At 45.0% G+C, this 24,952-nt stretch overlaps 1 protein-coding gene across 6 annotated transcripts in view; it reads right to left on the minus strand.

Annotated features, from left to right (window-relative positions):
- Window positions 1-24,952, minus strand: part of TMEM154 (transmembrane protein 154) — a 412,939-nt gene that overhangs the window by 330,161 nt on the left and 57,826 nt on the right. For all 6 annotated transcript variants that reach the window (XR_011282263.1, XR_011282262.1, XM_069631286.1 and 3 more), the window contains exon 3: window positions 9,445-9,472. Coding sequence is in view for 4 of the 6 variants with exons in the window: in XM_069631286.1 (XP_069487387.1) it covers window positions 9,445-9,472 (28 nt within the window). In the remaining 2 variants the exon portion in view is untranslated. The remainder of the gene's footprint in view (window positions 1-9,444; window positions 9,473-24,952) is intronic.

Here is a 24,952-nt window from a genome sequence, read left to right on the forward strand (position 1 = left end):
CAGAGGTTTTAAAGAAAATCCTTGATCATTTTAGACTCTTTAGTCAGACTGAGATTTTTTTCCCTCTCTCCTGGACCTGGGTGTCCAAGTCATCACTAATGCTAAATGTATTCAGGTCACGTGGTATGAATTAATTCAGTGTGTCAATCTCTAAGAATCTGTTTATAATGCCATATGTGAGGAGATGAGGACCCTGCGCCTCATGATACTTCAGAATCGCTACAACCTAGACCTTCTTACCGCAATGTGAGGTGGGGTATGTAACACAATAGGGGTTTTGTGCTGCACATTCATGCCACCCAATGATTTGGAAAATGTGACCCTGTTTTATGCGATCAAAGCTTTGAATAACTTACGTGAGGCCATGGAGAGACAGGCTGGAATTAAAGACGATACTTATGTAGATTCATTTTTTACCTGAATTCCGTCATGGCTGCGTCTGACTGTTAAGATGCTGATGCCCATTTTTGTTTTCTTGCTTGTCCTCTTTTGTTCCTGCCAGGTACTTTTGAGATGCTGTTCTGACAAGCTACTTCGAACAGCCGCCATGATGTCAGTTTCTCTGTCTACGGGTAGGGCCACTGTCTACGGGTAGGGCCACTTCCATCTCAAATCATACAAGGCACACAAACTGTGTCAGGTGTGAATCCAGGGTTGACTGGACCTCCAGGTACTGTTTTGTGTCCTCCACTTGATTTAGATAATGGAGTGTTGGGTAGATTGTGGTAGAAATGGGGAATCATCTTTTTTGCTTTGCACACTGGAGGAATATGCTTGAAGTGGAAAGGGCATGCAGGATGTCTGTAGCGTAGGATTTGATCCAGGAACAGGGAATTCATTTAGTAGTTAATAAATTAACTAAAGGGAGGAGTTTTGGGGTGGACGTTCAAGGTCCCAACACGGAAAAGAGGTTTACACTACGTAAATTGTACTAGGCCTTGGTGCGGCTGGGTTAGATGCGATGCTGCAACTAAATATGTGTTCAATGTAGTTAGAAGAATTGAAATGAGTGTTACTTTGTGTTTTAGCTAGATACATTTTAGAGCCTAAGTAGGCATCAACATGAGTAGCAGTAGCCTTGATACAATGTATTGTGCAATGTACAATTTGTAGTGCTGAGAAATATGTAGTGGGGAGCTTTATGTACCCGAGAGAGGGGTTAATTGAAAAGGAAACTATAATGTTGGAATTCTACAATGGTTTAGATTGCAGACACATTTAGAGCATTGGGAAATATGGGGTTCATTGCGGGGACACATAGACGATGCAGAATGCAGGTTTCACCTACTTGGAGTCTTAATAGACTCATGGTCCCTGGATTTGCAGGAATGGGGGTTTTGCTTGGTTTGCAGAGCTGGATGACTGAGGTCATGGAAGAGGGTAGGTAGCGAAGCACATTTGGGCAGCTGGTGATAGCATAACAAAGGACTGAAGGCGAGAACGGAATGAAAGGCCATCTGGTTGGGTTTTATAGCCAGATTGGGTTTGTAGATAAAAGAAGTAATCTTCCTGAGAGCACGTAGGTTTGTTGTTCGATAAACATGGAAGTCCGGTTATATGGTTGGTTGAATTGGGGGTAGGTTCATTAAAAAAAATGTGAGGGACGCATAAGGGGAACGTTTGCCTGGTGTTTTATGGGCTCTCAGTGAGATAAACAGCAGGTGTGCAGAAGGCTGTATGATTTCAGATGGTAGTCGCAAATAGGATTATGTGTAGGAATGCAGGGACAATAATATGGGACACCATAGCATCTGGGAGGATGAGGATTTTTACTGCTGCTTCAAAGGAGTACTTATTTTTTTCTCAACCACCCCTGAATTGTTTATGGAAAGTCTTACACAATCACCAATGGTCTGAATAATAAACTGAGTTATTCATGAATGATATTATGTGGAGTACGGCATAACTGACTATGAAAAATTATCAAATGTCAAGGGGGTTGTACTGTATGAATGTATCCAATGGGGTTTTAGATCTATAGGGATTACAATACTTTGTATTAGAGTTAGCCAATGGGGGTTTTTGGGATGACTTTGTAACAAAATATCTGTTATTATGTAAATTCTCTTACTGTGTATATAAGCTGCAACTTTGTTGTCATTCAGAGAGAATCAGGTTTGTTTTCAGTGCCAAGAAACTGACTAGCCCCTCCTGATTGTTGGCATGCAATAAAACTTGCTTTCCTGACAAAGTGCATTCATTTCTTCATGGAAGCCGTTCTTTCGCATTGGAATCTTTGTGTCACTTCCTTCCACCTAACATCTGGACACTTAGGCATCACCGAGACGCAGTACCAAATAGTACCCAGATCCACTGGCCGGGTGTACATGTCGACATCAAAAACGTTGTTGCCACATGCACCCCATGCCAGGAAACCGCTCAGGCACATGTTCCAGCGTCCCCATTACAGCCCCTTCCGATTATAGACATCCCATTCTCAAGAATAGGGATGGATATTGTTGGCCTGTTAGAACTCTCCCGACGAGAAAACAAGTATATTTTGTTCATTGTTGACTACACAACCTGTTACCTGGAAGCATTCCCAATGAAGAGCGACACCTCTCAGCAAATATTAAAATACTTGATATCCTTTTTGAGATTCTAACCAACCAAGGGAGTAGCTTTATGTCGCGACTTATGGCTGACGTAAAAGAAATCATCTGCATTACCACACTTCACACCTCTCTATACCATAACACAAACAGACGGACTTGTGGAACAATTTAGTAAGACCCTAAAAAATATTCTTAGGAAGCTGGTCGAGTGCTGATGGCCAAAATTGGGATTTGATGGTGCCTTGGGCTCTCTTTGCAATTTGCAAATCCCTCCAAGCTTCTTTAGGTTTTTCTCCATTGAAACTTGTATATGGTCGGGACCCGAGGATGTCTTAGATATGCTTAGAGAAGCATGGGAAGAAGGTGGGGAGGCTGTCTTACCATTAACGCAGATGGCCCAACGTCAGAAAGAACAAATGACAGTGATCCTGGACCTGGTGCATAAACATCTAGAGAAAGCCCAGGGAGCCTAGAAAGCATACTATACCAGAAAACAATAAAAAGATATTTTTCTATTGGCAGAAGGTTTTGGTATTGCTACTAACCTCAGAGCACAAAATGGCTTCAAGGTAGGACGGCCCATATGAGATCTTAGAACAAACATGGCCAGTTAACTATCGGGTGTCACAACCAGAAAGAAAACTAAAAACACAGATTTATCATATAAACTTGTTAAAGGAATGGAGATATGATCCAGTTGAGAAACCCTGAGTGGTAATGGTGGCTCTGCTGTCGGAAGAGACTGCCAAGCATAGTTTGATACCACAGGGGCTGCCGCCCAGAAAAAAACAGGATATACAGGAACTGCTTCATCAGTTTCCTGATGTGTTTAGTGAAGAGCCAGGAAGAGTTAAGAATGTCCAACACTATATAAACATCTGGGAAAGTAGTTAACCTTCGTCTTTGCAGAATTCCCATATCTAGGAAGGAAGTAATCCTAAGGGAGGTGGAGAAGATGCTGGGGGCTGGAATCATGGAATACTCAGGCCAAGCAAACTCCAGGACTGCCACCTACCTTCTCGGTTATCTGTCCTATGAAGCGTTTGCCGCCACTTTTTCACCCGCCCTCCCCCTTCGGTTGACTCACACCCTGACACAGCACTTTCTGTGCTCCGCTCTGCTATTTCTGATACTCTTGATCTTCTTACCGCTGTCATGAGGATCCGCTTGAAGCATAAAGCCAAGTGCAATTCCTGGTATGAATCGGACCTCATCACACTTAAACACAAGTTGCATGGTGGCTGAGAGGGAATGGCGTGCTTCCAGTACATCCTCTGATAAACTGGCCTGCCGCCTGATCCAAAGGCAATAACGGCTTCCTGTCTGGACCAAAAACAGAGCACTCATCCAAGCCAGTGTCTCTGCGGCATCCAACAACTCAGCCGAACTGTTTAAAATCTGCAAGGAGCTGGCCAATCCTGCTGCAGTCTCTACCTCGCCTGTCCCCTCCCAGGCCTTCTGCATGGCTCAGGCTCCTCATTTCATCTCTAAAACTCAGGACATACTGTCCTCTCTATCTTCCTCTCTTCCTAATCCTAAACCCCTCTCTTCCTCTGGCCCTTCTGTGGCCACCTCTCTTCCTGCCAACTCTGCCTTTCCCCTGTTCTCCCCAGACAAGGTTTCTAGACAAGTCCGATCAAAACAGGTTCTCCCCTGTTCCTCTAAAACCATCAAGGACCACATTGAAACCCTGGCTGCTGAATTGGCTGACTTCTGCAACCATTCCTTCGCCACTGGAATCTTCCCTTCCCCCCTGAAGCACTCCCATGTGCACCTGCTTCTTAAGAACCCCTCAGCCAACCCCTGCTGCCCTGCTAACTACCGCCCAATCGCCATCACTCCATCACTCTTTTCCTGGGCAAACTCCTGGGAATGCTGGCCATCTTCACACTGAACTGGCTGGTTGTTTACATGACCATCAGTCTGGCTTCAGAGCTGCCAGAAGCACAGAAACTGGTCTCATGAACATTCGTGAAGACCTTCTATCCAACCATGACTCCAATACCCCTGTGTCCTCATCTTACTTGATCTCTCTTCTGCCTTTGACACAGTCAACCATGCCATACATGGGTATCACCGATCAGGCCCTGGCTTGGCTGACCTCTTTCCTCTCAGATCAACCCTCCCAGGCCCAACTTGGGTCCTTCCTCTCCTCTATCGCTATCTCTACCTGTGGGGTTCCCCAGGGATCTAAACTGTCTCCCTGGCTGTTCAACCAATACCTGGCACTTCTTGCCCACCGCATTGCAGCTCTCTGCCCCAACTTTCAGTGCTATGTGGATGACACTCAGCTCATTTTCAGGCTCCCTTCCGCCACCTCTTCTCCTTCTCCCATTTCTGACTGTTTGTCCACTATCCAGGAGTGGTGTGCCACCACAGATCTCTGCCTTAATGCCAGTAAGACTGAGATTCTCCTCATCAGCACACCTGCTCCCTCCTTTCCTGTCGCTCTATGGCTGGCCTCTCTTGGCCCTCCTCCTTCTCCCACCTGTGAGGCTAAAAACCTCGGGGTCATCTTCGACTTCACTCGCTCCTTCTCTCTTCACATCTCTAATGTCTCTAAGAAGTCACACTACCAGCTGTACCTCCTCAGAGGTATTCTTCCTTTCCTCTACTTCCCCAAGAAGCTCACTGTCTCCAGAGCTCTGGTTCTCTCTAGGCTGGACTACCGCAACAGCCTCTTTCTTAATCTGCCTGCTTCTACTCTCTGCCCTCAGCAGCTCATCCAGAACAGGACTTCAAGACTTGTCCTTGGCCTTAAGCCCAGGGATCGTATCTCTCCAGGACTGAAATCTCTGCACTGTCTCCCAGTGGCTGAAAGGATTAAGTTCAAAACCCTCTAAAAGGATTAAGTTCAAACCCTTCTGCGGCCTGGGGCCTCACTACATCCAACTCTCTCCTCCTAAATACCTTGCTTCTCAAGCTCTTTGCTAATCCATCTCCAACTGCCTCAGGGTCAGTCGCTTCTCCAAGCAATGAGTTAGTGGTAGATCTCTCTCTTCGGCTGGGGCCTCCCTTTGGGACACCCTCTCTGCCTCCCTGGAACTTGAACAGAACCATCTCTGGTTCCGGAAGCACCTCAAGACCTTCCTCTTTGCTTGTGCTTTCTCTCCTCATCTCCCCTGCTGATCTTCTGACTGAACTTGCACTGGTCACCTGGCTACCCTCTGATCTCGAGCCCAGGTCCCCTCCTCTGCCAGCTGCACTCCTGCACTGCCTCCCGGGCAACGCCTGCACTTGGGAGGTGTTTCTGCATCTCTACAGTCTGCTCCAGCTCATGAAACCTGATGTCTACACTTACCCCTGCACTTGCCACTAGCTGGCCACACTTTTACCTACTGTTTTTATTTATTTATTTCTATTGTTTTTACTGTTGATCCTACATATTGCACTACCCCCTGCCCCCGCACTTTTCCTTTCCCCCGTCCCCTGCACTTGCACGATCTCAAAGTCACCTGCCCTGGTAAGATTGTTGTCTGTCTTCCCTATGTTCCCCCTCCCCTGCGTCATCGCGCTTTGAAACACTTCTGTATAGGCGCATTACAAATCCCATATCATATCATATCATGTAGAACCTTCTGAAAGTCCATGGTCCTTGCCAATAGTCCAGGCTGGGAAACAGGATCAGTTGTGGAGATTTTGTAAAGAGTTCCGCAATCTCAACACGAAATCTCAGTTTGACAATTATCCCATGACTTGGATCGACAATCTTATTGACAGACTGGGATCCGGGTTTAATGGATATGATATTGTGACCCGATTCCAGCTTTTGCAGCGCATATCTTGACAATATCATCATTCATAGTCAAACCAGGGAAGAACATCTACGCCACTTGTACTAAAGTTAAGGTGTATATATATATATAAATATATATATATATATATATATATATAGTGAAACCCCCCCCTAAGAACAAAAGAGAGTTAAAGGCATTCCTAGGCCTTACGGGCTATTATCAGCATTTCATTCCAAATTATTCAAGCATTACGTTCCTGCTTGATGGACAAATAAAAAAACGCTGAGCCACAGAAAATATGATGGGACAAACAAGATCAGGCCAGTTAAAATACTCTTAGACACATCCTCTGCAGTGAGCCAGTACTTAAGGTAGTGTATTTCAATAAATAATTTATCCTGCTGTAAGGGAGGCATGGATTCACAAGAACCACACTGGTACAATTTGTAAAAACCTTATTCAATTTTCGTGGTTTGGAAAAACTCCTGCTTTGCCTTATAGCTATGATGGGAGTAGTCTCTACCATCAAATAATAAAGAAAACACTGTCCTAGTCAGTCTCTGTCAAATCGAAAATGCCCTATACTAACAAAACCTAATGCCTGCCCTATCTCTTATACAGAAAGTGTGTAAAGGGGAATATGTATGCAAAGGAAAATCAGAGTTAGAATATAAAGAATCAGTGTGGCTGAGTCAGCTCTCCTCCCCACGTTGGACAGCACAGAGATAGGTGCCCCACTCTGGCTCGAGGCCCGCTTGGCCTTCCACGATAAAGTCACTTATTCCAGCTTTCAAAAGTTCTTTCACAGTTCAGCAAATGTTCACGCAGGTCTCCCTCGGTCGGGCTCAGACCTCTCAAAGCAAAATGTTCACATAGGTCTCCCTCAGTTGGGCTCAGACCTTGCAAAGCAAAGGTTTGCGTTGGTCTCCTTCAGTCGGGCTCAGACCTTTCAAAGCAAAAAACCTTTCCCTAACTTATTACACTTTCAGTCTCCCTCAATCGGGCTCGGACCGTTTCCTGATGTCGAAGACTTTCTAATGTGTGTGCCTTTGACTACAGACCTCTGCAGAACCACTTCGACTTTCCCTTCAGCTCACACTCTTGTGTTATTTGCCCCAGAGTCTCTTGATCTGGGTATTTTGATGTTATAAGCACAAAAGTTCAACGTTCACCTTTTTACTCTCCCCTTTTTCCAGGGTTAATTTTGATCACTTCACTTTTTACAGTTCATTCACTTTATTGCTTCATAACACAAACATCTCACCTTTCACAGAGACTTTCGAGTGGGCTACTTCCTTTCGCTGACCACTCTGCTGCTCGGTATCGCTGGTTTCACAGCTATGAGTACTTCAAAGTTCATTCACAGGTCTGCCTTCCTTTGCGTTTCATCCTCACACGTGCAGCATACAATTGTGCGATATAGTGTTTCAACTTCAATCTTTCCTTAACACACACCGGATTTCATGTCTCTTGCCAACTCACCGGCTCTGTGCATTTCTTTCTTGTCTTTGCAGTGTTTCATTCACGAGTCAAAGTTGGTACCACAGGCTTGGCCTCACCTCCCCAACTCTGCTGTTGAGGGTCACTGGCATCCTTGAAACACAATGCAGTCCTCTTGTTTGGGATTTGGCCTACTCCAGGTGTCTTTCGTGGCTCTTTTCAGGCAATAACCTCCTGCAGGGAACTCCTGGGGTTCTCTACCTTTTGCTCTCGTTCCTCGGTCTGTTGCTCTGCTCCAGTAGGTTCGCCTGTACCCCGTAAGTTCTGCCCTTGCTCATGTTCCACCTTGCTCAAAGTGTGTCTCTATGCCTTTTATCCGTTTGATGAGAGCTGATTGGTATCAGATATATGCACTTAAAGTCAAGTGCCTGACTTTGCCTGACCCGATTAGCGGGACATGTCTAATGAGATCTGTAAGGGGCGGTCCACAACAACCCGAGGTGGAGAGAGAAGAGACGTGGAGGACTACTAAAGGAAGAAGTTGAACTGAGAAGTGTGGGCCCATGACCCCTGGTAAAAGTGGTAAACAGTTCCCCGGGGGAAGGTAAAGGGAACATGCACAAGTTTGGGAGGGGGCTGTGAAGTTAGGAGACTGTGAACCATAAAGAAATAGAGAAAACCGTAAATCATTTTGTGATACAGTCCCAGGCCAGTTTCACAAAAGTGAAGTACTGGAGAATGGAGAGGGATTCCAAAAACAGCTTCATCATCCCAGTGAGGGTGGATCAAGAATTGTGCAAAGCCTATAGATTGTAAAAACCTCGCTAAGGGAGCTACACACTGTGTTAAGAACTGTGAAAAACATTGAGGAAGTATCTAGGAGAAGGGAGTCATTCTCCTAGCCCCACGAGAACATTTTGTGATTGTTTATTCTATGGTAGGTTACGGAGAACCCAAAATATTTATTGAACTTTTGTTTTGAACCACGTGAAAGGCATTTCGATGCATTGCATCCAAGAGAAGCGAGTAATTCTCCTGGATTACGAACAGTAGATTCACTTTACGGTGTTTTGTTCTAATGACAGGGATAGAGTAGGAGGCTTTGTGACCGGGACAGTGCCTTTTGTTTTGACTCGCACTGACTTCCTGACAAGCACCTCCGTTTCTTTAATTTAGGTAGGGAAATCCCCTTAGAGTTAGGGATAGATAGGTTTTGTTTATCATTTAATAAAAGTCCATAGGAACCACTATGGCACCATTTGGTCAGTCTCCTAATTCATTGTCGCCACAAGTCCCAGACAGAAAAATTACTGAACTGGTGTACTTTGAGCAAGCTCTAATCCCACAAGGACCACGTTTTTATTCTAATTATATCTAACAATACTCTGATTAGCTGTTTAGCCGGTGCCGTATGTATGCAGTCCATTATGTATTTGCTTCTTTTTAAAGATGTAAAAGGAATGATCTAACAAAAAAACAGCAAGATTAAAAATCCTCAAAACATCACTTCATAATAACTTAACATCCAAGTGGGATTTTATGTACCACCGAACCCAATTCCCTTGTCCCCTGAACCCCTCCCTCTACACTATAAGCATTGTGAGCAGACAGTCATCAAATTATGATAATTAAAACACACGTGTTCCAGTACATGCAAATTATGTCCAGCACAATGCACACAGATTAAATGGCAAGAGCAGATATCACGTTACCTTTTTATATCTTCAGATTCAGGGTTATCTAAAATAAAAATATTAACAGTGATTATACAGAAAGTATTATCACAAACACACACAATGTGTAGAAATATACAGTATGTATGTGTGCCATATCACTTGTATTATAACAGTTGTATCAAGATTCTCATTATAAAGCCCACTTCCAGCTACCCAAAGGATTCCTTCAGGAAAGGACAAACATTCCTAAATCATTAAGGTTTAGCCTATATTATCACGCTTAATTGCAGTAACGCTTGGGAGGTTGAGACTGTCAACGATTTTTAAGATTGCAAAGCCAAAAGCAGACTTTCCAGGTTTCTAAATTCAGAGGACCACTTTGTCCAAGGTTTTTATTTTCATATTTCTGGCGTATATCTGCACAGACCAAGCTTTAGGAGACAGCAAAGCACTGGTCAGTGGACATAGATAATTTAGTGTAGCATTGCCGACATGTTGGTGCTAGTGTGACAATTCAGAGATTGTTAATAAGTAGGCCTATAGAAAACTCTTGTGAAAACTCTTGTGAACCAAACAGTTCAAAAAGTGGGCCACGATTTAGAGACAGGAACAGAGACCAGAAGCAGTGTTTCAGAAAGTATGTCAGTTTGTACCCCAGCACCAGAGTCAGGGACATAGAACCTGCTTTGTTTACAGAACAGACCTTCAAGGGAGGCAATAACATGCCGTTTGTAAAGGATTCAGCCAGGGGAATGTTTCTCTTTACTTTCAATAGACTTTTCAGATCTTTACACATTTTCTCAAGTATATCCTCAAGTAGCAAAATGTGTCTGTGACCTGTAGTCTGACTCTTTTGCTTTCAAACATTTGTATCAGAATGTTTATAAGTGGGAGGACTTCTGTCATATTCCAGTTCATGCTTCAAGCTTGTGGTGCCATATGTAATGTTGAATATTTCTGGGACATCTGTTGTTACATGATTTTGTCATGAGCATAGAGCAGAATTTCTCTTGACTGATCTCTTTTATTTCAGTCCCACCCCTAAATATCCATGGGAAGGGTTGCAAAGTAACTGCAAAAAGGAGTGGCAACAAAAACAAACAAACAACACATGTGATATCCATGGGCAGCATCATAAACAACTAAATCAATCTTGGTAGGAAGGGCATGTTAACTGCATCATGTCTTTCAATCCAAGAGAGATTCAGTGTCTGATGCCATATTTGCAGACCCTCCTTTATCCGCCCCAAAGCAGGGGACAGGTTAGCTCAAACAAAGAAGTGAGGTCAGCTGGCAGCTAAACATGTGTGAACTTTAATTTATCTTGTGCAAAGGGTGAGACCTGCAACAGAGCATTAGACTTCTCCATTCCCAGTGTTGACAAAGAGACTGGTGTTGGTTCAGTCTGATACCTGATAACTCCCCAAATCTATATATTTCTCTGGTAATATCCCTCAAGGGAGCTACCGACATGTGAGCTATCAAAGGAAGTCATCCATAAAAAAGACTCATTTTGTATCCCCCCCACCTGCCAATGTACATTATTTTGATGTAGTGTTTGCTCTGGTTAGATCTTGCCAATGGTTCCATTACTATGGTGGGATGAAACCAGCACCCGTCTCCTACATCATCCAAAGCAAAGGGTTCAGCTGTGACTTGGTTGAGTTGGTCCATGGCTACTAGCTCAGAATGCATTGCTTGCATCCATTATGTTATGTTGGCCCCCAAAGTAATGGCCACTTACTATAGCCAACTGTCTTTTCAGCACCAAGAGAAAGCAGTATTGGCCTTCCGCCTCATCTGAGCTCAATAACTGAAATCAGTCTTTTCCTGTCTGTTATAAGCCTCTTGACTTTGCCGAACAAGGAATCTTTAGATTTGTGAGTCCAGTCGACAGAACTATTGGGGGACCTTAGACAAGAGAACAATTCTGTAGTTTCAAATTGTCTTTCCCAGCATGCAATCTTGTTGGCCCAAAAACAACTCCTAGACTTTCGGACTCTCCTTCCCAGCCTAAATCTTTGTTTCACAAAGGACGGTTCTAAGATGTTCTGATTTTTTCACAGCATCAGTTTTGTTTCACAAATGACATTCCTTAGAGTTTAGGGGCTCTATTTCCCAACATGAAGCATAGTTTGACAAAAAAACATTATTGGTCTGTTGGACTCGGATTCCTAACATGCAACATTTTTAGACAAAACAAAGTTCTTACTCATTAGAAATTACTTTCCTAGCATGCACAATTTTGGACATCCACACAAACACTTTTAAAACCCTGTTTCCCACAAGCAGTGATCTGGCCAAATGTAAGTTCCAAAATGAATTTGTTCTGGGACTCCCTTTCTTGTAATGTATACTATCTGAGACCTTCAGCAATTTGAGAGGGACCACAAAGGATGGGGAAAATGTGTTATAAGGAAGGGAATACAGCGTCTCACCCTTCGGTGTCCCACTTACACTCCACAAAGACCCAAAACGTGGGGAAGGGAGACCCCTAGCAATCACATCCTGACTTATTATTTTGTAAGTACTTATTTCTTTATTGAGAACATTATCTCACACTTTTTCTTAAATATTTAGAGTAAGGATTGGCAATAGGTTTTTCTTAGTATAGGCCCTTTCATTTTGACAACACGCCACAAGGACTTCCTTATTTTCATTTTAAGGTCGAATCTTGCTCCCATTTTAGATAGGGTTTGGGTTAGGCATTTTTCCACCCGACATTTACTGTTTAATAAATACCCTTGAACTGTGATCACTTGAGTCTGTCTTTACTGTTGCCACCATGACTTCCTTACACCGCCCATTGGCGATTATCTAGGGGATCTAACTTTGGAGCTAGCTCCCGGTGAATACATTGTAGAGTTTGTATCCATGGGTCGCAAAACATGCACTCTATTGCACGTGGCTGTGGGCTGTCAGTATGAAGGTAAAAGGTATAACACTGAACGTTAACAACACTGACAAACTTTTTGACAGTTTGTAAGATCTGGTGCAATCCTTTGTACATGAAGCCGCGTTTTCACCCCACAGTCTATCATCATTACAAATCCGGGTATAGTATACGATAAAAAAACTATGTGAAATTAGCACAGTCACTCTACAAAAGACGCTAAGTGTTCTGTTTCATAAAGAAACGCTGGCACCGGGCAGATTGACACATCCCTATCGCTATTCAATATTTTGGGTGTTAATCTCTTACCCATCCCAAACTATTCCGTAGCGCCACTGACATCTCCCGACCTGTAAATCATCTATGCCACACAGGTGACTCATCCGTCCTAGCTGAGTGTCGGAGAGTTGGGTATTTGAATGTGCATGTTTAATTTTTCCTTTTACATTACATTGCTTTTACACTTATAACTTTTTTCCTCTCTGCATTGAACTGTTAGTGCATAACCTTTTTTTCCTTTATGTATTAAATATACCTTTTTATAAATAAAATATTAGTTCAAAATCATAAAACGTTCTGGTTCTTTATTACGTGTTTCTTTTTATTATGTATAATAACACCCATCGCTTGTTGGTTTTAAAAAAATGTTATTTTATTCAGAAGTGTAACGCTGGGCTGTGAAGGGGGCCACCATTTTTTACAGAAACAGTTTCTATGTTTTTAATCACCCGTTGTTAGTTAAGAGACAGAGTAGAACTCTGTTGCTGTTCCAGATGCTGTCTTTTTTATTTTCACAGATGTTGCCACAAGCTCTGTTAGTCTTAGCATATTTCCAACAACTTCATGCATGTTCACCCCCATAACCATTGAACATAAAGACGCGACTGTGTATTTTAAACAACACATTTTTATGAACATTTAAGGCAGTGATTTCTTTTCAGATTTTATTCACAATAGTTTGGTTTATCAGATGCTGCACGATGATCCTATCGGCTACAGATTCCGATGTATCATCAATTACTCCATAGACACACTGAGCCTGATCACAAGTTGGGCGGTATCCCAAATGGGATACCACCCAAATGTATTAGCATTAGCGCCCACCCATCCAGCGATTTTACCGCGGGATCACGAGTGGGTGCTAACTGTAAGTCCCCATTCCCCATTGGGTCCAGTGCAATTACAGCACAGCAATACCGCTGGTCAGTAATTGCGCCAAGCTGGGGGTAAACACAGCAGACTTGTGCTAGGGCCAGCACTTAAATGCAGTGGTAACACTGTTACATCCGCATTTAAGGGCTAACGCCCAACTCGTGATCAGGCCCACTGTCATTCACATCATGGATAAGCAAACATACATAATAGAGAAACAGTTACAGTTGGCAAAAATTAATAAAGTTCCCTGTCAAACAGCCAGTGCCCTTTAACCCATCGAAAACTCTGTTGCAGGTTGGCTGCCTCCAATAGCAATTAGGGGCCCACCGCGACCTTACATCGTAAATAAACCTTTTGTGGTGCTTTGGCCAGTAGCTGTCCACTAGCGGGTGGCTGGTGTGGACACATATGTTTGCGATACATAAAAGATTGTTACATTCCGTTCTGTATATCTCCGTTGGCGCTTCCAGATAGCACAGCAGCCTTGGACATATAATACTCAAATGCTCCTTAAGTAAATCCAGCAGTAATCATTGTACACATCCAATGGCAGGTTTCTCATTATATTGATCACTTTCCAACAGGTGTTCATTTTTTATTATACCGTCTTTGATATACTTTATCCCCCACTTGCAAACTGTTTTCTCAATAATGCTTCTAACACACACCATGTCTAAACTGCTTCATTTTCAAAAGGACTTGCCAATTGCATAGCCCATAATGTTTTAGATACGCATCGTTCAGTCCCTATGCCAACCCTTAACTGTGTTAGCGGCTGTGTCACTTGCATCATTTCAACATGTGGCATATTTTACATAGCAAATTATCAATATAAGATATTTGCACACACTCATGACCATCCTGTCGAGGGTCATCAATTTTATGTCCTGCGCACCATCTGTGAAAGTGTAGTTTTAAACACGTTTTCACCACTATGGCTGTAAAACCTTGTATGTGTATGGACAGAATATCAATCCATGTCCCAGCCGATGTGATCGTGTCATCTTTAATGCTATTGGTCTCCATTGACAAAACACAAGCCTTATACAAGCTATTATCGCGATCCCCTTGGTCTTCAAATTGGTTTCAGCAGCAAGCACATTAAAGCCTCACTCTCCTCTACGCCATCCACTTTATCGGTTAGAGGCTGTAAACAAAACAGAGACGCATGGTTATAACTATAGTTAGTTCTTATGCCCCTCAAAATACAAGCACTTGCTTTAAAATATAACCACCGGATAACAGGCCTTCAGATAGCCAGGGCGGTTGGACCCCTGTTTTTCCCAATACGCCAGTGGGGCAAAGTCACTCCCTGGTGTCATGGTCGCCTACAGAACCATAGATTCATATGCACTGTCTTCAGTGCATACCACACCTAGTGGCTGCTCCAGAACCACATCATCACCATTCCAGGTTGCCATTTTCAGATTAGCAACTGCTATGGGCACATGCTCCTTAATGTTTTGAACACAGTCTCCAACAGAGCGCCCCATAACCGTAACAGCGAATGGCGGCTCACTACCGACAGAGAGTGTAGACTTGTTCTCACAGAGCTCACCGGCCTCGTGTTCCGCCATCAAGTCCAGCGCAACTTCCAGTTTATCACCCCCATTAGACAATAAGGGGTATAACTATCCTCAGAACCCCCGGAACTTCCAGGGGGTGTTTTCCCCTCCTCGTAACTGTAGCTGTTCATAATCATCATTTCCTGAATAGCCCCTGGGAAGCTGAAAGAGCACCCGTGTTTCCCAGGCCTTTCACAAAGTCTATGTATCCGGGTTGTAAGCCCCGCCATGATAGCCTTAGGGCTGTCCCTTTAGATAAAAATGTATAGCAAACATTCTTGGGATTCTTGAAATATATAAAATGTATATAAAAATGATTGGGGTTCAATACAATTGCTATCAGCAACTTAGAGGGGGTTATCAATTTGATATAAAATGTATATCCTCTTCCTATCACAGCGGGGTGGAACCATTCTGTGATGTCATCACTGTGTCACCCTGCAAAAACCCTAAGTTCACAGTCCCTTTTTTCAGACCTCAATTAGCTCTTGGCGGTCTACCGAGCAAAATCGTTGAGCACCGCTCCCACCCGCTCCCATCTATATATAGATGTCATATAACATTTATATTCACTTTATATCAAAACTGATGTAAATTAGAAAATGCTTTATATCCAATGTACATTGCATATAAACTCCAAGGCAGGCACTAAGACCGGAAGCAGGGGGCCTGATCACCTGTCAAAATTTTAACTTGTGCAAAAGGGGACCCCCTCCTACTACTACTGGAGATCCATTCTCAGTCTTTAGAACAGGTGGCATACCATAAACCCTAAATATTTTCACCAGAGCAGAAATCAGAGGCAACCACTGTCGAAGGAATGCCGTATATTTTGGGTTATCTCAAACATTAATTCATTACAGGTAGAATGTAATGACCACCACTCTGTAAATGACAGAAGAAATAAACTGACACTTTTTTCATGTTTGCAAGAAGTGGCGACATGTTTAATGTCTTAGGAGATATCTTCTTTATGATGCATTGATACATTTGACAGTGCTTCAGGATGTCTTCCAGAAATCAAACCTTTTGCCTCATAAGATGGTTGGTGGACGCAATTCCTCTGTGACCTTCATGAGCAATAGCAACCAGTTTCTGACTCACTGCAGTTGGTATAGCAATCCTGTTGTCACGTAGAAGGAGACCATCAATTGTTATGGAAAGCTCACTGGGAATCAGTCTTCACATCTTCTGAGTTGAGGGACACCACAGGTTTGGATGTGGTCATCAATGTAGCACCACCGTTTTGAGTTTTTGAAAATATATAACCTGTGTGAGCTGTGTACCCAAAGAAAGAGCAAGGGGCCTCTTTTTTTGGCACACTGTATTTTATTATTGCTATTGACAGACCACTTGTTTTGAAAGGAAGTGTATGACAAGAAAGAAATCCAGCTGTGTTATGGTATGCGAACAATTTTGAAGTGGTAGTTTTGTAAACAAATGCCCCCATCTTTCTATTCGGGGAGGCATCTTCACTCTTGGATTTCCGTGAATCGTGAGAAGTGCCTGGTGATCAATTATCAAGGTGAACCTTTTTTCCATATTCAAAGAGATGAAGGAGCTCACATGCTTGCACTACTTTCAAGCTCTTCTCCGCTTATGAGAAAGTTCTATTCTGTCTGTATCAGTCAGACTCCATCTGTTAAAATGCTCCCAAACCTTCTGGTTTGATATGCACTGCCATTTCAGCGCACAGATCTTGCACTGGCAATGCAAGACTTCATTTTGAGAAAAAGCATTCTGATGCTCCATATTCAGACCAGATGAACAACTGACCCTGAAGAGTCAGGAAATGCAGTGGGCACTGATTGTTGTAAAGTTCTGGATGTGTCTGGCACAATATCCCACTATGCCCAGGAACAAGAGCAATTCAAATACATTTTTCAAAGCAGGATCTAGGGTCAAAGTATCTATTTTCTCAGGGTCTGGATGGGCAGTATAAGTTTGACCTTGGAGAAGAGAGCTGGTACGTACCACAAACGAGGGTGTGGGTATGGCTGGGACCTGAACAGGGTTTGATTGAATTGGAGTGTACAGTGGAGTAAGAGAGGGGGGTGTGCTGAAAAAGGTAAAAGGGGAGGCAAGTGCATGACTAGCCATTCCCCATTCGGCATCCCTATACTATTGCAAGTTAATTCATACAGAGATCCTGGAAACACGAGATGAGAACAACAAAGTTATGCATCCATTTTAGCCACCTGGGACAAGGACTGCTTGATTCAGTAATGTCAGAGAGCAAGATTAGTGGTAGGGAAAGAGCATTTAGAGCATAGCATTTTGCCCTAGATACAACCACAGTGGACATAGAACTATTATTGCCAGACATTGTATCTTCAGCATCTATGACTAGACCTTCACTGCTGCAATGCAGTGTAGCACACCAGATTCCCAAAGGCCATTTAAAATGATCTGATGAATATGAATGTTAAATCATAACATAGGTTTAGCAACATGTGTGTGCACAGATCATGGGGGGTAGGCAAACACTTAAGAGCAATCAAGTTCAATTGAAGCTATTCACCAGCGACTCATTAAGCAGGATTGTCTTAATTAACGCCCCAATTCCTGGTGTATGACATAAGGCCACAATGTGAACCTTATGTACTGAATCCGATGTTTCTGTGAGGAGAAGGTTTGCAGACTAATGTTGTGGCACTCTTTGAATAAAAGAATAATGGCAGCAAAACTCTCACCTACCACAATGCGGAGGACAAGCCATGGAGGAAATGTTCACATGCATCCCAGATCAGAGAGCGAATGGCAGGTGAAATAGCAATGCAAAAAGAGCACGCACGCTCCTCTGTTCCAAACACACTAGGTCAAGATGGAACACACTCCACTGGCAATCCACTGGCCTAGCTTCCATGCTGTTATTAACTGCAGGAGCATTGCATGCTGCAGTGGCTGAAAAAGGCATGAGTGGCGAAGTTGAGGTGTCATCTTAACATAAATGAACACACAGAGATGAGTGCAATGTTTACCTTAATTATTTGCTTCCTGCAATCTGCATACTTTCGACTCCTCTCTTTTCTATACTTCTACCTCCCTGCCGCCCTCCGTCTTGAGCCTGATTTCGTTAAGTTCTGGGAACTCCTGAAAGTCATTCCTCTTCCTTCTCTCTGCCTCTACCCTGCTAACCTCCCTCTCCGCTCTATTCCCTATCTCCCTCCTTTTCCACACAGCATGTCGACTGGCCACCGTGAGTACCCCAGCGTCTCACAGGTCCCCAGCACCCTCGCCAGGCCTCCAGCACTTGCCTCACGGCCTGCACTTCCTCATGCTACTGCACTCGGTCAATTACCCATCGAGAATGGCATCTCTCAGCACTTGGCCAGTTTCTGACCAACCGGGCGCATCTGGATTCCCCCCCTGCACTTGTCCACCTCCCACTCACCTCTCCCATACCGTCTGTGCACTTGCACGATTTGAACGTACCATGCCTTGAATGTCGTCTATCCTTTCCTCCCTGTCTCCCCTCCCACATGGTGACCCTTCTATGCTCTTGGAAAAACATCAGAATCATCGCCAGACCTATTTTTCATTATCTACACTGTAAATTGTATTATATGCACTTACTCTGCCTGGCAGAATGGTTATCGTTCAGAAACTCAAGGGCCCTGAATCACTGTTGTTTTTCTCCTGTTTCCTCCTCCTTGAGCACCTTGAAACACCTGTCTTGTGTATAGGCGCTTTACAAATAAACATTACCATACCATACCCTAGCCCCATACATCATATTTTGCACGTGTCTATAATGTTGCTTCCTAAATAACACACTGATTAGAACATGACAGCACTAAACCACGTTAAATTGGGGAACATAATGGAGGCTAAGGTCCCTGACACATTATACTTTTCCTCATCCTAACATAGTTTGCATAGACAATTATCATAAAAGGATGTTCATACCTTGTTACGAAAAGACACTCCATCCTCAAAGGTGTACATCCTATGACATGGTCATTGATACGACCCTCTTTGTGGGGCATAGGGACCCTTCTCAACCTGGGCTAGGCAGCCTATCAGCATACAGCCAGAGCCAGTCCTTCGCTCTCCAGAGTGTTTGGATATTTGTTGGTAAATTGGTACCACTGTCCTTGCCAACATACATATCAGCCTCTGTCCTAGCCAGGTCTCTTTTTCTTCCTTTTCAGAAAACATGAGGAGCTATGAACACCTGACAGAAATCCTGGCTCCAAAGGAACAAGACAAACTAGCAGAACACCATAAATGCCAGTACCAGAATGTACATGGAAGCAACCAGGAAATCCCAGACAAGCACAGTAGGAACGGAGTTGTAACCAGAAATGGAAAGGACTATGAGTTTCTCTCCGCAAGAGGAATGACACACCCAGAACTCGACCCATCAACTCCAAACGGATCCCAGGGGAATGTTGGGATAACAGAAAGCAGACTGAGACTGGAAGAAGACTACGGAGAAACAGAGGAGACCCTGAAATCCTATCCAACCCTGGCTGGAAAAAAGAACTTGCCCACACTTGAAGAGAATGACAGGCAAAACAAGCAGCCTGAGCACATAGCTACCAACACAAAATGGAGACTGAGAAGGGGACAATACTGGAAACGTTCTTAAAGACTTCACGGGGAAGCCCGGGCCCTAAGAGAGTAGCTCGGCTAGAGATTGGCCAAGGGGATCAGGTGATGTAGAGGGTCGATGAGGGCTGAATGAAACTCCATAACAGGGAAGGTTGAGCCATAAAAGGGCAGGAGGTACAGAGGAGAGTGAAAGGTGTTTGGCTGAGGTTCAGAGCAAAGTTGATGGACCAAGAGACCAGTGAGGAGGGTGTAGCAGGTGAGGGATTGTAAGGAGACTGCTGCAGTGCTGTGAGAGAGTGAAGATAATGTGCTGGGTCTGAGAGGAAGGTACCCATTGAGTTGTTTGTGAATAAGTGAGAAATTGTCTGGAGGAAACGTACAGGGAAGGGGGAAGTTAAGAAGTGGGGGTGGTGTGTGTGTGTGAAAGAGAGAGAGAGAGAGAGGGAAAGAGAGATGGAGAGAGAGGGAGAGGGAGAGAGGGAGGGAGAGAGTGAGAGAGAGAGAGATAGAGAGAGAATGAGAGAGAGAGAGAGAGAGAGAGAGAGAGAGAGAGATGGAAGTAACAGTAGGCAGGTGTAATGTTCGGAGTGAGCAGTGTTGGGGACAAGGAAGACCAGGAGGGAGTTGGAGGGCAGAGGTAGGAGAAATACAGCTAGAAAGATAGAGGGAGAGGCAGGAAGAGTGCACTGCACAGAGCTTGTGGATAGAGATGAAAGAGAGAGAGAGGTAAGACCAGGTGAGTGATAGAAAGGTACAGGGGAGTGGTTTGAGACAAGTGAGTGAGAAAAGTTATGGGGTCAGCCATAAGGAGAAGTGACAAGAGAAGTAGACTACACAGTTAGGTCCTTTAAGAAGTCTCAGTGGGAGAGAGGTTGATAAGGCCCTTAGCTTTAGGCCTCCCTAAGGGAAAGGGATAGACCCAGTCAGTAGGGTAATCTGGCGGTAGTCTAACAATATTTAAAATTGTTGTGGTGAAATAGGAAAGCCTGGGGTAGGAAAATAGGAGTCCACTTGTATGTCACAGTGAGGTGTAGGTATCACCCCCAGTCTGGGAACCCACATTGAATTGCATATAACTATTTTTAGAATAAAGAGTTAAAACTGTTGGCCATTGACAAGAGGTTCTTTGAGCAAAGTGTCAGAAGCGGTGTCATCGTGGAATTGTTTAAGCCCCAATACAGAGGCCACCTACAATGGGGAGACCAGGGGTACACCAGGGGCACACCTCCCCTAGGAAAAGAACAGATTGAGAAATGGGGATACAAGAGCAGAAGCCAGTCCTAGACACTAACCCCAGCTTAACACAATCAGAGATGTGCAGGGATCTGGATTCGATCTTCGATGCACTGACCCATTGGGCATGCCCACTAAACCGAAGAAACCCATGGGAAAAGGCTTACAATGTTTGCAGTCTGAAACTACTTGGTCCCCGAAAAGGAGAGGGTACACCTGCCAGGAAACAGTATCAGTTATTTCTCCCCAACCCAGTGCGACCTTCCGGTGCTAGCCTACCAGCTGATTAAATTGGTCATCTCAGCAGAGCACTGTAACAACGTCCATGTCTTGCTGATCAATGTCTACCCCTATCCAGATCCAGAGGAAGAGCCAGTCAGCTAGTATTGATGGGATACCATAAGGGCCAAAGAGAGAAATAGAGAGTGAGAAAGAGAGATAGAGAGAGAGATAGAGAGAGAGAAAGAGAGAGAGAGAGAGAGAGAGAGAGAGAGAGAGAGAGAGAGAGAGAGAGAGAGAGAGAGAGAGAGAGAGAGAGAGAGAGAGAGAGAGAGAGAGAGAGAGAGAGAGAAAGACACCCTGGGTTATGAAGATTGTTGGGGCCAATCTTTGGGATCCAGTAGCGCCAATGATGATGCAACATCTTCTTGGCAAGCAGAACCTCCTCAAGATGATCTAAAGGATTATAAGGAAGACTTGCACAAGGTTTACCACTGGTGACAGGTGAGGATGCAGCAGAGGCCATGGGGTGCTACAGTAATATGGAGGAGCCTGAAGAACAAGCCCAGCCCCAGAGAGCACCATATTCAAAAAGAGACCCTGAAAAGGGGTCCAAGAGTGGAGGAGACAAGAGTGCCCACCAAGTAGCAACTGATTCCTCGATAGAGGACAATGCGGAGCGGCTAACCTTGCACCCCAGCAAAGGGTTAGTCCCAACCAGGTTCAAGAAGAGACTGGAGACCTGGGGCTGTGCTTGCCAAACTCTGAAGGCAAAGGGCTGATGGTCAACTTGATAGGGTCAGCGATATGGCAGGAGGGCTAATCGCAAGGAGAACCTAGGGGAAAGAGTTAGCAGGGGACTGAGAGTCTGACACAAGAAGATCTACATGAGATCAAGGAGATACTGCTACGTACTGCAGGGGAGTAGGGGCCAGTCCAGGGTGTATTCGGAGATGCAAATCAAACCATTTTCACTGCAGCAGGAAAAGCTTTCAGAGGAGGATGAAGGACCCACCCTGGGGGAAACAGAGCAACTGAGGGCAGTAGTCTTACAGCAATCATCTGAAGAGGAAGAAGATGTTGACCTCCCCTATAGCAGCAAGAGAAAGCCTGAGGAAATGTTGTGTGCCTATTATGTGTGGTGAGAATATGTGCCCTCTCCCCAGGCACCAGAAGTCAGGTCTTACTCCTTTGTTGAAATCAACTCTATGAGGGAAGAGTGCAAAAAAGACTTTCAGAATGTGCTCCCCTTCTCGCCATATGTATTCCCGCTGAGACCTGCTTGAAGAAACCTTTTGAGTGCTGGTTCAGATGCAGGGGGGGACTGTCTTGGCACTGTTATATTCGGATAGCACAAACAACACCATTCGCCCTGAACTGCAATCATCGGGCAGTTCCACAACAGAGAACAACCGTGTTGCATCAAGAGGGATTGGAATTGACTGTTGTGACGTACCCTGAGGTGTCATCACTTCTCTCCAGGGGGGAGCCCTTTACCATGAGGCCAGGGTAGTGAGGCTGCTACCCGATAGTCCCCCCGGCAGTGGTACTCAGTGGGAGGATCTAATAGGAGGAGACTTCTCCTCTGGGGACAAGGGAGAACATCTCAGGAGAATGCGGTATGTACACCCTACACCCAAACCCTACACACTGCCTGAGTCATTGGACCCCTCTGTTAACACACACTCCCACAAACAGGCTAGTGTGATGATTCCAATGGAGTCATCACAGATTACCTGGAGGTGACCTCCTCAAATGTGGCCAGGGGACAGCAGCCGCTACCAGATCCTGACCCTGGGGGTGACTACGTGAGGGTGTTAAGGTGGACGTCGCGTGAACGTAGCGTACCTGTATTTCCAGAAGACGGCCGAACTGGAAAAGCCAGACTGTTGCTGCAGGAAGTCGAATGAAGAAAAGATGACGTAAGGAAGCAACCTCCACCTAGCCCTGATAGAACAGGTATGGATGGGGATCCGCTCCTGACGCCACGGAAACACTTCCCTGCGGATTATCGTGACGCCAGGACAGTGCAAGCACTGACAGGGAAGGTGATGATTCAGGAATGTCCAGATCTGAAGACTGAAGAAGGATACTCCAAGTGATACGATGAAACTTGCCAGTAGTACTCAGTCCATAAGATGTCGCACAGAGGGATGGCCAGAAGGATCCAGGAGCTCAGATGAGAAAACAGCAGTAAACAGGAGCTGGTACCCCGGCCCAGAGACACAGGCAGAGAATCATGGGAGAAAACAAAACAAGGGGGAGTTGAGAGTCCAAGGAAGACTGGAGCCCCTGGGAAGACTGGTACTGAAGGGAAACTGGGACCAGAAGGGGATGGCCGGGACTCAAGGGGGAGGAATCCAAGGGAAACCAAAAAACCTGGAAGGACTGGGAATCCAAGGGAGGAGGCCCCAAGGGAAATCTGGGAGAAGAGAAAAAGGGCCCCAGAGGTCAGGGAATCCCAAAGGGGAACGGAACACCAGGAAGACACAGGGACTGGAAGTCAAGGCAGGCCACCAGATAGCAGGGAACCCGGACCCAGGGCAATTGGCAGGAACAGGAACAAACAGATAGGTGAGCGCAGCGGCAAGTCAGGAACGAACCGCGTTAAGACGCGATTCGCTCCTGTACTCGAGCGCAATAAGAAGCTCTCGGCATGGAACCGAGGCTAGAAGCGCATGCCGCACTGCGCATGCGCCGACGTCCCTTGACAGCAGAACGAGGCTTGACACGCAAGTCCATGCTGCCAATGTCCGGTCTCCCCGGCGTGCATCCGCGTCTCTTAGTAACGAGCACGGATGACCGTCGGGAAACCAATCCACCCGCCAGCCGAAATCTAGGGTATAACCGCCAGGATCGGAAGCGTCTACCCGAAGTAAGTATCCTAACAGAGGGAGGATCACATGGGAGGAGACAACTACCGAGGAGATGTCATGACTTCATTGGATGAAACATGGCATCCCCATTTTGCCCATGAAGAAGACCCCTTGATACCCAACACCTGAATGGCCTATTGCCATATATCTTTAGAGAAAGTAAACAACCTTTTTCCCCATATCATTCAGACCAACCTGCCATTTCTGGTCTAAAAATCACAAGCTCCAGTTCTCCTTTTTTTGGAACTGATTTGTCATGTGGAATTAGCGAGAACGAGTTTCCGAACGCTAAACATCAGAAACCATCAATGGACTTCAATTCCTACACCACATGAGTACTGACACTAGGAGGATGAAGTTATTGATGCAGAGCAACAAGAGTAATGAGCGTGCTAGTTGTTGGAGGCAGACACTTGCATGCAGGATTTTTACAAATTGTAACCAAAGCAGCAGCAGCAGCAGCTGGAGAGAAGATGTGGCTTCTCCAGCAACGGCGGGCCGAGGTTTGGAGGCAAGAACCAATGTTTAGAAGCAGGAGGCATGAGCCAGCGTGGTGCTGTGAAGGAGCTTGCCAGCAGAAGAGAACTGAAATGTGGTGTGGGAGAGGTGGGCAGTGGAGACGCTGGGAACCGTGAGAGGAACCCTGGGCATCCAGCATCCAAGAAAAGCAGGGCAGTCCTTAACGGGAGCCGAAGAGAAGCCAGTGTGCAGGAGCCAGAGCCGTGAGCGTGGCTGGAGAAACATCGCAGCTGCATCGCAGCAGATCAAGCAGCAGGGGAATGCCATGTAAGCGCGGGCAATACTGAAGACACCACACAGAGCCGGTGAGTCCTCCAGAGCAGAGTGGGGACCCCGGGGCATTTCGGTAACCGTGCCAAAGAGACTTTTGAACAGTGTAAATTTACAGAAAGTAAAAAACTACAAGGATTGTGTAAATTGAGAGAAAAGGCAGAGTGCAAACTTGAACCCCAATAAGAAGTGAATGTAAATGTGGGGGAAACTTGAATGAGACCAAGTAGCTATGCCAAGCCAAGAGGAGTATATAC

Source organism: Ambystoma mexicanum, chromosome 6q (assembly GCF_040938575.1).
Source record: "Ambystoma mexicanum isolate Mex_15411 chromosome 6q, UKY_AmexF1_1, whole genome shotgun sequence".
NCBI classification, from domain to species: Eukaryota; Metazoa; Chordata; class Amphibia; order Caudata; family Ambystomatidae; genus Ambystoma; species Ambystoma mexicanum.